At 36.5% G+C, this 12,947-nt stretch overlaps 1 protein-coding gene across 1 annotated transcript; it reads left to right on the top strand.

Annotated features, from left to right (window-relative positions):
• Positions 1 to 9,872: 9,872 nt before the first annotated feature.
• Positions 9,873 to 12,114, top strand: Arpc1 (Actin-related protein 2/3 complex, subunit 1A). Its single transcript, XM_071701050.1, has 6 exons — positions 9,873 to 10,427; positions 10,538 to 10,798; positions 10,878 to 11,168; positions 11,341 to 11,519; positions 11,609 to 11,878; positions 11,975 to 12,114. The coding sequence occupies exons 1-6, from the start codon at positions 10,361 to 10,363 to the stop codon at positions 12,011 to 12,013; spliced, it is 1,107 nt and encodes a 368-aa protein (XP_071557151.1). The 5' UTR covers positions 9,873 to 10,360; the 3' UTR covers positions 12,014 to 12,114.
• The last annotated feature ends 833 nt before the right edge of the window (positions 12,115 to 12,947 follow it).

Below are 12,947 nucleotides of genomic sequence, written 5' to 3' on the forward strand. Positions count from 1 at the left end.
TCTAGCATGATTCGTACCAAGTAAACCAAATAAAGTGTATGCAATAAAAAAAATACATCTACAACCTCTGACCTCTGACATTCTTTTTCAAAACTATTATAAGAAAATCACATATTAGCGCTACAGTTTATTCACACGTTAATCGACAGAAAGCTAAAAATATAACATAAAAGTAGAAATTATTTTCGAAGATACACGTAGATATACACATTTTCAGACATTTTTCAGGATTGCATCTCTCGCGCCATTGTAATATATAAATTATTCTGATCACATTCCGAAAGCGCGGAAGTGATTTATACTCGTAGCTTATAGGAGTGCATATTATTCTTGGTTGGTTGTAATATCGCGCTGTCAATATTTACGACTGGCATCTCTCAGACGATGTCTCGAGTCCGCAATAATTTAAATTTTCCGTTACATGTACCGTATACATGGTACATGTAAGTCTGCAATATATTAAGTTAGAGATTCTATAACTGAGATAGATTAATGCTAATTTAACAACATTTCTCTCTTTCTCTTTTTCTCTTTTAGACCAATAAAAATATTTTGTAATTTAATTGATTGAGATATTGTAATATTATTTTCAAATTGCAGGCAAATCAGAAAAATACAAATGCAGCAAACAGCGCACGTCATTAATAGTCATTAAATGGCGCATCGTTAATTTGCTGCTTTTTAAAAATATTTCGTAATTTAATTAATTGATTGTAATATTATTTTCAAATTGCAGGCGAATCAGAGAAATACAAATGCAGCGGATAGCGTCATTAATAGTCATTAAGTGGCGCATCGTTGATTTGCTGTACCTATCTACTATTGCACTTAGAACATCAGCTGCAGAGTGTACAAGTTTGACCTTGGAATTTACCGTTTATATAGCTGCACAGTGACCCGTTTCGCGATTGTTTCTAAACTGTAATAGATGCATAGTGGAACCTATTCAATTTAATCTTCACGGATTGTCTATTTTGACATGCTGAGAAACACGATGCTATTTTCTCATGCGGCTTCAATATAAACTGAATATATGAGATGCATCTAATCGATTGCATTGCGTGGCGCGTCTAAATATCTTCAGAGAGAAATAGAGACGAATTAAAAGAAATCGAAAAACTCTCATTTTCACGAATCTAAAAACCTAATCTTCAAGACTGGTTTATAAATTTTGCAAATTCTTTTTACTCTTTTCTATATGTTTCCTTCTGTCCCGATATCACTTACAATTAGCTAAGTGTCGAGTGCGAAATGAAAGGGAACTCAACGTTTGTAAAACCAAACCAGATTTTAAAGATTAAAAATGTAAAACGACACAAAATGAAAATTTCTATCAATTTTTTATAATTCATTGTAATTCCATTGTTTGCAGAAAGAACCCGCCAAGGTAATACATTAGCAATAAATAATTCTAATTCTTCCTTACACACTCATTGTCAGTAAAAGACTATTTGTAAATATATAGTTAAAAATATTTTTCCACAAATGAAATACTTTCATATAACTGATTACTGAAGATAGAAGATACTTTCCACTTTTAAATTATTTTATATTGAATTTAGATCAAATAATTAATTTCATTAATACGTTAAAGTTAGCGTCTTTACTTGCAATTTATTAATATAATTTTGACAAATGCTATCAAAAAGTTGGTGTACTGTTGGTACTGCTTCTAACTTGAACGATATCTCGTTCAGTTAATAACACTCATCGCAACCGCCGCCGCCGCGTATCACGAAACTCTCGACGATCAGCAACACTTTTCGTTGCAGAAACAATCGCCGATTGAAAAGCGATAAGTAATCCTCGCGAGCGAAGAATCGCATTTCGCGAAAACGATTTCGCACCGGATATTTCGTCCGTGGGTACTGCGGATTACTGCAATGACGGCCACGCCAATAGCTTTTTCCGGTTTGGTCGGGTTATATACTTACGTATAATAAATTACAAACAGTTTCAGAAACTGCTGCGCGTAGATTTCGATACGAACCGGCAATATCCTTCGGTACCTATATGCGGGCTCTTTTCACCCTTTCGTATTCTTACCCCACATCCTTACACGTTCGCAACCGTTACCCGCAAACCGTTACCCGTTCAGCAAATTCGATACGGGGCCGCGGGGGCGTGGAAATGAGAATGTTATCCTTGACTTTAAATCTTAATATAACATCGTATGCATGGTCTTTTCGAATAGACGTCAACAAATAAAGACGCTTATTGGTTGATATCATCAGTGCAATTGAGTTCTGACGTTAAGATTACGATACTTTGTAATAACAAGATTTCTTACGAGATTACACAATGCACATGGAAGAACTAGGGTATTAAAATAGCATTTTGATTTTATCCATTTTTTTTCTTGAAAGCACCAGAATGCAGATAACATCATTTCATTATAACCGAGCAGATTCGTTAGAATAATATCGTATTCTGAGAGAAAGGAGAGAGAGAGAGAGAGAGAGAGAGAGAGTGTGTGTGTGTGTGTGTGTTGTGTGTGTGTATGAGAGAGAGTTTCATTATACTTGAAATACTCAGCTTATCGTAATTACAAACATTACATATATAGATAACAAAATTAACCCTCGAAAGCCACTGGGGTTTCAAGAACCCCAACGAAATCTTGGAAAACTACGTTTGAAACTATCATTTATATTTTTTAATGCGTATTTTTTAGTAATCATTTTTTTTATAAATTCTGAGATTACCATCATAATTCGCAGAAGATTTACTATCGATTAAAAAAGAAACACATTACAATATGTTAATTTTTTCGAAATTAATGAGCGAAAAATGGCTGGGGTCCTCCAGACCCTAGTGTAGCTTACACGTACGCAAAAAATAAATGTGGCCTGCAAGGGTTAATATTGTTATCGAACAAAAAAATTGTTCAGTTTCTATCTATTCAAAATTATACCCCCCAGCAACAAGATGTTCGCGAAGCGTTACTTGGTCGCGCCTTCAGGAAATCAAAATGCTCTTGGATCTTAAATTCTAATTCTCAAGTAATAAAAGGGTAGGAAGAACATCGGGATGACGAAGTTGGGAAAGTTCCTTGCGCACTTAGCAATGGCGAGTCATTCGAAGAACATCGGCTAAATTACTACAGCAATTTTCGGAATTAATGTCTGCGAACGATAAAGATGGAGGCGTAGATGAGATAAATCCCCTTAATTTACCGCAGCTCCATTTCTGGCCGGAACTTTAGCAGATAGGTGATTAGGCGGTGCAGATGTTACTAACTTTTGGCATTTTACCGTCGATATAATAGCTCGATCCGTCCGTCATTGTTCGATTACAAAGATTTCAATGAGCATTATTGCTGTCATATTGACTTATTAGATTCATTATCGTTGTCATTGCATTAGTGATGATACGTGTCCGATTTAATGCATCGATCTCGTCAGATCATTCGATGCTATAATCAGACGCCGTGCGGGGCTGACGTGCGGACCAAGTGGATGGCTCTGATAAATTACAATTCGCAACGCATTCTCTCCCGCGCGTTCAACCGTATATTATGCAAATTTTATCTTGTCATCTGACATATCGATAACAATACCGTAAAAAATTTCAATAAGTTTATTCTATTTTAAAAGCGCGAAAATGCACGCCGAATAATATTTAAAAAATGAAAACATTGCTTCATGTTATTTTTTTAACAAATGCAAATTCGAATTCCGAAAAACTAATATTAGTGGCGGACATGATGGCGGTTTGCCCTAAAACTACGACGATCAACACTTACCTTAAAATTTTCAGCTTCCGAGAACAGGTATGTTTTGCCGTAAATGTTTTGCATTAACGCCGTGCTGCTATGACCTGTGGTAAAAAAAAAGAATGCATAAGAGATTATTTTAGTCTTGAATCTGGATAAGGAAAATAATTTAAAGAGATAAAACTAAAACGCCGGGAATATTTTGAAAATTATCTGAAGTCAGAGTTTCCGTGAATACTTTACCGTGTAGTTAATATGCTATACGTTTATATTACTTTATTATACTTAAACCAAGCTAATTATAATGAATCAGTAAACTTTTATGTATATTTTTATGTATTCGCAAGATTTTTTTATTGTAAAATAAGATTTGCATTGCATTCGGGAAATTAATCGTTCCTTAAAGTGATTTAAATACCAATAAATTCTAAATCAAAGATAAGTGGCGTGTGAGATACAACTGTAATTGGAATGCAATAGCGGTATACCCATAAGAGCATATTAGTGCGATAAGACCCGTTCTTTGGCATGTTCATAACCAGTATCTATGTGCGGTCTAGCGTAAAATCCAAATCAGTGATTACATCAGTAAATGCATTAGAGCGATTCTAATATTAGATTCTATAACTCCCTGAGAGATGTGAAGACATCCCCTGGTCTATACCGAAAGCTACAGCTATAGTGGACTAAACGTTGTTAAACGTATGCACAAGTTACGTATTGAGATATTAGCCAACTTTCAGTAGTAATTACGAAGTGCGCATAACAAGATAATGCACGTTTTAATGATGTCCGATTAAAAATTGTCAATCTTCCGGGACTTTTGTCCCGGATAGCATAATTGATAGCTATTTACCAAGTTTAAATCTAGACCACTTTTAAAATGCTCGATTTATATAAGTAAAAGAACTCAAATATACGTCAGAAATAAAGTTTCATATAAAAGATTGTAACTTCTTTATAAGATTGTAGTATCTGTAATTTCAAACGTCTTCATCCCTCGATGGGCATTCCTTCTCGATCATCACTCCCTTCGATACCCTCAACATGAACTCTATTACCCGATATCAGATAAAATTCCTTTCACGACACGCGTACATGGCCATATATGCAACCCGAGGATGACATTTCATGCGCGCGCGCGTGTTCAATATCACCGACTAAAATATCCTTCCAATCCAACGATAGGGATCGACGGTGTAGGACGTCAATGTCAAAGTAACTCAATCGCGGATTTTCATGCCGAAAAGTTCACGTATCTAACACAAACAGTGTGATTAAACCGATACAAAAATGTTACTGATAAACCTCAACAAAAACTGAGCATCAAACTTAAGAATTAAATTAGATCTTGCGTGTTTATTTGTAAAAAAAATGATAATAATAAAATATTGTTCAAAATTCAAACTTAATATCAAATAATAAATCAAACAATCATATTATTGTTAATTTTGCAGAATGTAGATAGTTATTTGCATTAATGCAAGCATTAGACTGATACGCCATACGTTATTTTATCTGCATAAATTTAATAATATATGTATCTCTTAACTTAAAAGTCGTACGTATTTATCTATATTACGTAATAGTCCAAGCCACATAATATACAAACAATTAGAAGAAAAAGATAGTAATGCTATAGTCGTTAAAAAAAGAAAATACATGGGAATTCCTTCCCATATACAATTTTGTCATTGCATCTGCATGCTGGTCGAGAAAGATTGCGTCGATAAGACCGTGGCAAACGCACACGGCAAGACTATAACGTGTCCGTTGGGTCTACCTTTTATCTAAATGTATCTTCTAGCGCTGAATTTGCAGTTTCACGCAAAAATACGAAAGCGACAACGCAATTTAACACGCCCTGCAGACATCCATTATATCCGCGATGTAATAAATTTTTTTTATGTTTTTGTTGAAGGACTTGAGAAATATTTATTAATTATTACTAATTATTATTATGAAAAATTTATTGATTAAAAACTTGAAAAATATTTATTGACTTCATTGATTCATTGATAACGGAAATTCTTGTCCATCTCTGATGCTTCGTGCATCGGGAGCGATACGTACGTAAAGGAATTTTCCGTTGTATCCCAAAACGAAAGCATCGCGAGCGAACAACTGGATCAAGATCGCATATTTTAGCGGAAATTTTATTAGGTATATCGTCTGGAATCTTCGACATGTTATAGGAGAAGGGGAAATTGAAGTTCCATATTTTCCCGCTCATCGTTACCTTCGACGAGCGATGCTGGCGCGGAGGATAATTTAAATAGGAAATCGGAATGTGCCGCCGTTCTCTCACATTTTATCGCGCGACTTTATTAGACCGAAGAAAAAAGAAGCCTACGACGCCGACGGAATCTGATAATTCGCAATTTGAGTAAAAACGATGCAAAGAAGTAAAATTGAGTTAATTTAACGAACGGAGGATAATGAAATTTAAATCTCTGCCCACGTTTCCATCTCGCTTCTGTTACTGTCAAATTTCTTCTCGCCGAGCGAGATGAGATCCGCCCTCTCCGCCCTCGTCGCGTCGCGTCGCCAAAGACTCAAATAGCACCGAGACAAGAGAGAGCGCTTCGTCTCGAGATCTGAACATGACAGACGTGGCAATATAGCCCACCAGAATTAAAATAACTACTAACGTGATCAGCGCACGCAATCTACGAATTATATTCTTGAAATATTTTTCGAAAATGACGAACTCAGATATTTTTCAAAATGTGTCATGTTTTCTACAACGTATGAATAACATTGTTTTTAAATTATATACAAAGGTAAAAACAAGAAAACGTATACCTATACGATAAAAAAACAATAAAGAAAAATTCCTTGCTATTTTCTATACCTTTATATTCTTTATTAATTATTGTATTATTACTTGCAATGTGTTGACTTATATCCATATCTAAAATATATTTAAAAATGTTATAATCTTATTTTAATTTTAGTTGAAAAATATATATTCTATACATATATATAAAGATGGAATTTTTTTAAACCATGTAAACTATTTAAAAATAGTTGACGAATATCGCTAAAACACGAGAAAAACCTGCGCGCAGCTATCGATCCGAAAACACAAAGCTCTATAGAAATAGAGATAAAGAATTCAGCTACAAATATTACACACACAATGTTATTTTTCTATTACGTTTCTTGTAGATAACCGAAGTTACAACTTATATATATTCTATTTCACGGAAATTGTAACGAGCATTTCTGTATCTCCAAAACAATTGGAATCAAAAAATGCAATCAAAAAATTCTCTTGGAATTTTGTTTCGTGCAAAATATGTATATGTTTGTGTATAATTGTATATGTATGTGCATACAATAGTACATACAGTAAAAAACCGATTAAGAAGACTTATATGTGAAAAAATTGAATAGAAATCAAACTTTGATTATGCCACTCACAATTACAAAACTCTGACGGTCTGACCCTTTACAAAACAACGAATATTTGAATTTTTGAAAAATGTATATGGCCTAGACTAGATTACCAAGTCAAATGCATTTATGATCGGTACATACATGTAATATAAAAGAGACATTTATATTTTTGTTCGTTTAAATTCGAAAATATCACAATTCGAGAATATGAAAATTTGCGTTTGTTTAAATTTCTGGCTGAAAATAATCTGATAGATAAATTTATAATTTCCAAACGCTATATTATTTGTATACAATTTTCTTTGGCACTACATTATGCATCAGTTGTTTGTCTTTCTATTTTTATTTTAATCGAACAGGTTGTTTGGGCTTAAATTTATACAGATTATCGTATATCAAGATCTCGCGAGGTCGACGAGTCGATTTCGAAAACGACTTGGCACTCTTGGAGAGCAGTTATTTAGTACGAAGTACAAGGTAGCAGTGTGTAGTCTATAAACCAGTTTGTTTGCCAGACTCAGACCCGGTCAATTCTCAAGGGACTGATTTCTCGGTGGCGAGGGTGGTTTTCCGGTTTTCTCACTATGACCACATCGAATATTGTATCCGTGTTACAACGTTCGTAAAGTCAATACTATAGAGCCATTTGGATAATGGGAAAGATGGTATTGTGCCTTTAAAATAGGGATGAAGAGAGAGAGAGAGAGAGAGAGAGAGAGAGAGAGAGAGAGATTATTCTTTCTTAGAATAAGAATATCTCACACACACCACACACACACACACACACACACACACACACACACACACACACACACACTCCCCCACTCACTCACTCACACAGAACTAGAATAAGAATTATGTCTTGAAAATAAGGATGAAGAGATTATATTCTTTATCAATAAGATCGCAATCGCGAAAGAAAGAGACTATAATATTAATTCGGGTACAAAACTGCATTCTCTAGCCAAGATAATTAAATAAAAGTTATTTCAATCAATAACTATCACTCTGAAAAATATTTAAGATTTTATGTAAAAAATTTTACTACTACTTTCGCGGGAATACATTAATACATTAATGCCATGTTTAGCTATCCGCTAAAACGAGACAATAACTCCATTACATCGCATTGTACTAAATATTAAAAAGTCTTTTTTGATATGCACCACGAGGTACAAGAGAGCTTTTATCTATGCAGTAATAGAATTTCGCTAATTCCATTAAAAGTTAATTCCAAAGAGCCAGCAGGGTAGAAAGCCGCTTTGCACAGTAAAGCAAAATATATGCTGCTGTATACATATCATTTTAATAACTAACAAATTCAAAAATTTGATAACTTGGAGTTGTAGAAAATGGCAAAAATGCACTTTTTATATTATCATTATTACGCGACAAATATCTAATATTTCATTTAGTGACTAAGAAATTATTATTATTATTATGCCTTAAACAAATTAATCTCTCTATATCTCTATCTCTTTGTCAAAATTTGCATACATACATACCTATATGTAAATTTTTAAATTTTACATATCTGTTTTACTTATCTTATACATATAAAAATATTTCAGCTCAAATATTGTACATACATATGTACAGTATTTAGTATTGCAATATAAAGATTAATATATGTCTCATTTAAAAAATATTAATTAAATTGTAAAGTGAATTATTTTTTATATTTATAAAATTTACATAGAACGGAATAGTAGATGAAAAAAAAGTATGCATGCAAATAAGAAAAGTTATCAATTAAATTATGCGTTTTAATACTGCATATACACATACTATGCAGTAATTGGGAATCGCATTTCAAAGCGCGGCGTTGGTTGGATATTTTACGACTTTATACGATCCACTGTGTAAAATATTTCATTACGCGACCTTATAGCTTATATGAAACGCAAGGCACGTCGATAGAATGGCTGAGACGGATTAAACGAGAGCGCATTTTGGCTTTGTGCTTTGCGACACAGCAGTAGCGCGCGCGGCTTGCGCCGCAAAAATAAATTTGTTGCAATCGCACGTCGCACACATGCATGCACGTATAACTGCAGTTGGCTAGTTGTTTATATCGGCCACAATTACTGCTATTAGGATTTAGGAGAAATAGCCGCGCCCGCGCCGCGACAAGCTTCAACCGCCGAAATGGCAAATACGCTACGTAATCGAACGTAGATGATAAGGGCCTATAAGCCGGCCGGCTGGCCCTCTATTTACGACGACACTTGAATTTTCTTTGCGATTATATTTATATGTATATATAGGTGTATAATAAAAGCGCAAAAAGTAATTTTAAAAATGCGAAATTATTATTTACATTTAGTTAATGTAAAAATTGCTGTGATTGAAGTAGAGTGTTCCATGATTTGTTGAATTCTTAGCTAGGTCAAATTAAATGTTTATCTCTGTATCTTACCTTTTTGAATGAAATTGCAGAGAATTTCAGTAAGTATAACTCTTCATGATCTACCCGATCTACCGCAACGTACGTTCTTACAAAATTTACACACAATTTCTTCTCTTTTTATAAATTTATTCGTTTCACTCAAGAAACACACACACACACAGACACACATACACAGTAGTAGGGTTACCAACTCCGCAAAGGCAGATTGGTACATACGGTTACAAAGTTCTCAATGCAAATATTGCAAATTCTCTAGCTTTTTGTTTCGGGTGACGCTCGACAGAGATCGTTAGCAGCGCGAGATTGTCCATAAAAGTAAAAAGCCGGATACCGAATTATACCGAACGCCCGCGAACGGTGCGGCGCACGGCGCACGGCGCACGGCGCGTCTGTAGGACATACGTATATCCGGGTGAACATAACCTCAAAAAGGAGATAGATAACCCGCTATCTACGGATGAACTGTCAATTCCGGTGTGCAGAGGGGCGTGTTTTGCGACCGTCAGGAGAGGCCGGGGAAATTCGTGTAGACTGACCAGAGTCCGCGAATTTCCGTGTGCGTTGCCGGTACACACGATCGCTCGAACGGAACGCCTCGTTCCGTAAAGTTTAATCGGCGACCGCGCCCGTCGAGCCCGCCGAGCCCGCCGAGCCCGCGCTCGCCTCGAGTGTCCGCTGATTCATCGCCACTGCCCTTCGACAGCCGACGTCCCATTTGGCTCGGCCTCGCCGTTGTCGAGCTTCTCGGTCTCGAGAGCGCGCATCCACGCGATCGTCCTGAGACCCGAGACCTGAGACCTGAAACGTCTTCTTTTACAAGTAGCAAGCGCGAAATGACGGAGGTTTACAACTTGGGGGTCGATGCCATCAGCTGTCACGCATGGAACAGAGATAAAACTGGTACGGAAGACCACCTTTTCCCCTCTAACGCTATACGCTATATCGCTAGATTTTCATGATGGATTTAATTAGAAGAAGCATAAGATAATCGAGCCGTTTTCGCCATACAGAGGTTGCCATATGCCCCAACAACAATGAGATCCAAGTGCACAAACGTACTTCATCTGGATGGAAGTTGCTGGAGACCTTGGAGGAACATCATATGGCTGTCATGGGAATCGACTGGGCGCCAAAGACTAATCGCATAGTCACCTGTTCCGCCGACAAGAATGCCTATGTATGGACTCAGAAAGAGGACGGCAAGTGGGATCCCGCTTGGGTTCTCTTGCGAATAAATCGAGCCGCTACTTGTGTAAAATGGTCTCCTCTAGGTACGTTGTATGTACGTTGAAAAAAAATTTACTCCAAACTTGCTACGGCTCTGTACAAAGCTCTGTACTACCATTGCAGAAAATAAATTCGCCGTGGGCTCTGGGGGACGAGTTATAGCTGTTTGTTACTTCGTATCAGAGAATAATTGGTGGTTATGTAAACATATTAAGCGTCCGTTGAGATCTACGGTAACTACCGTCGACTGGCACCCAGACAACAAGGTTCTGGTCGCTGGGTCGACGGACTACAAGGTCCGGGTCTTCAGCGCATTTATCAGTGATATGGAGGATGCTCCTGGTACTAGTCCTTGGGGACAGAGTAATACCTTAGGAACGTTGTTGGCGGAGTTTCCTAATACGCCCAATGGAGGTAAAACTGTACTGTACAACTTGAGATCAGCTTTTATTCCATTATATATGTATATTTATTAATTATTATTTATATCGTTTAAAATGTGTATAATGTACAAATTATGTATAAATTATTCATCGCAGAGACGTGAATTTTATATCGTTACTTTTACGTCATTGCTGCTGTTTAGGTGGCTGGATACATTTGGTAGCGTTCAGCCCATGTGGCAATAAAATCTGTTGGGTGGCGCACAACTCGTCTATATGTGTCGCTGATGCTACTAAAGGAAACGCAGTTATGAGACTGTATACAGAGCATTTACCGTTTTTAAGTTGCATTTGGATAGGTTCTAATAACATTGTTGCCGCTGTAAGAGCGATACGACCCTTGAGATCATATTTAACCCGAGATATATTGATCGTTGAAAATATTTATCGGTGACTTTCTCTATATCGTAGGGGCATAGCTGTATGCCAATGTTGTACTCCATAGATGACAATGGACAAATATATTTCGTTTCAAAGTTGGATAACACGCAAAAAAAGGAGATTGCCGGATTATCCGCTATGCGAAAGTTCCAGTCGCTGGATCGACAAGCGAGGAACGAGACGAACGATAATGCTCTGGATAGCGTGCATCAAAACACGATCAACTGCATTCGTCGGGTATCCGATCGTGAATTTAGCACGAGCAGTTTAGACGGACAACTCGTAGTTTGGGACTTGAAGGTAATTTTAAAGCGTCAATATTAATGCGCGTGTTTCAATATTATAATGTTAACGCGATACGTTCTAATCGATCTTTGTCCTTATCTTCTATTCAAGCTTCTAGAGAATTCCATTGCTGGTCTCAAGATAGCGTAAGCATGAAACTTTTTTTATATTGCGAAGATCAGAGATATTACATTACATCCAATACAACGATGTATAAATGTTAAAATGAATACTATACAATTTCTCATTAATTAATCGCCTCGTTAAATTTCCCACGTCATATCGCGACTGCGATTCCTATCTCCTTGAGAAGAAAATTTACTCGTCGTTTACTCTTTGCGCGGGGGCCGCGGGGCGTGGGTGAAACATCCAATAACGCAATTCTGCAAGAAGGTAACATTTACGTCGTTTGAACGTCATCGACGTCGTCGGATATAAAGTGTCTCGGAAATTTGAATCGGCGGCTGGATCTCGCGCTTTACACGTAGTATCTTTATTATCTATTTTACCGATATCTTATTTTGGCGACGTGACTAAAATGACTAAATCAAATCAAATCTTAAATGGAAAGACGGTGATACATTTCGAATCGTTGAAAGTATACATTCTATACAAAATTTAAACTAAACTAAAGTATCGAAGATGTTATAAGTAAAATTTTTTAAAGTTTAGAGAAAAATAGAAAATCGATAAATTAAAGCTGTTCTATTTTTACCTAGAGAGAAATTATCGCATAAAATCAGAAAATCTTTAACCATACGGAGAATAAAGTTTGAACTCGTAATATGTACATCCGTAATCTTTATTTTCATATAAAAATATGTTGAAAATGTGATACTCGATTCACAAGATTCCGATCAATCCTGATTAGCAAGACACGTAAATCGAAAGATTCCGAGGCAGCGTCCGAGGGGTAAGCGTAATGTTGCACGTTACATCGCGCCATTCGAGTGATCGACACTCTCGGCCCTCTCGGCAGTCTCGGCAGGCGTAAATAGCGGTAAGTAGCTGCCTCGGCCTCAGCCCTCAGCTGTCTCAGGCACTCCTGGCAGTTGGCAGTTGGCACACGCGCCGCCAGGAAGGC

Source organism: Temnothorax nylanderi, unplaced genomic scaffold (assembly GCF_030848795.1).
Source record: "Temnothorax nylanderi isolate EJ_2023f unplaced genomic scaffold, tnyl_v1.0 TNYL_tig0024_pilon, whole genome shotgun sequence".
Lineage (NCBI taxonomy): Eukaryota > Metazoa > Arthropoda > Insecta > Hymenoptera > Formicidae > Temnothorax > Temnothorax nylanderi.

What these genes read in the sequence shown, in the direction of transcription:
- Arpc1 (XM_071701050.1), top strand. Translation starts at nt 10,361, where the DNA reads ATGACGGAGGTTTACAACTTGGGGGTCGATGCCATCAGCTGTCACGCA. An exon ending in ATGGAACAGAGATAAAACTG is followed by an intron (nt 10,428 to 10,537) that starts GTACGGAAGACC and finishes TTCGCCATACAG; the next exon opens with AGGTTGCCATATGCCCCAAC. An exon ending in TCCTAATACGCCCAATGGAG is followed by an intron (nt 11,169 to 11,340) that starts GTAAAACTGTAC and finishes GCTGCTGTTTAG; the next exon opens with GTGGCTGGATACATTTGGTA.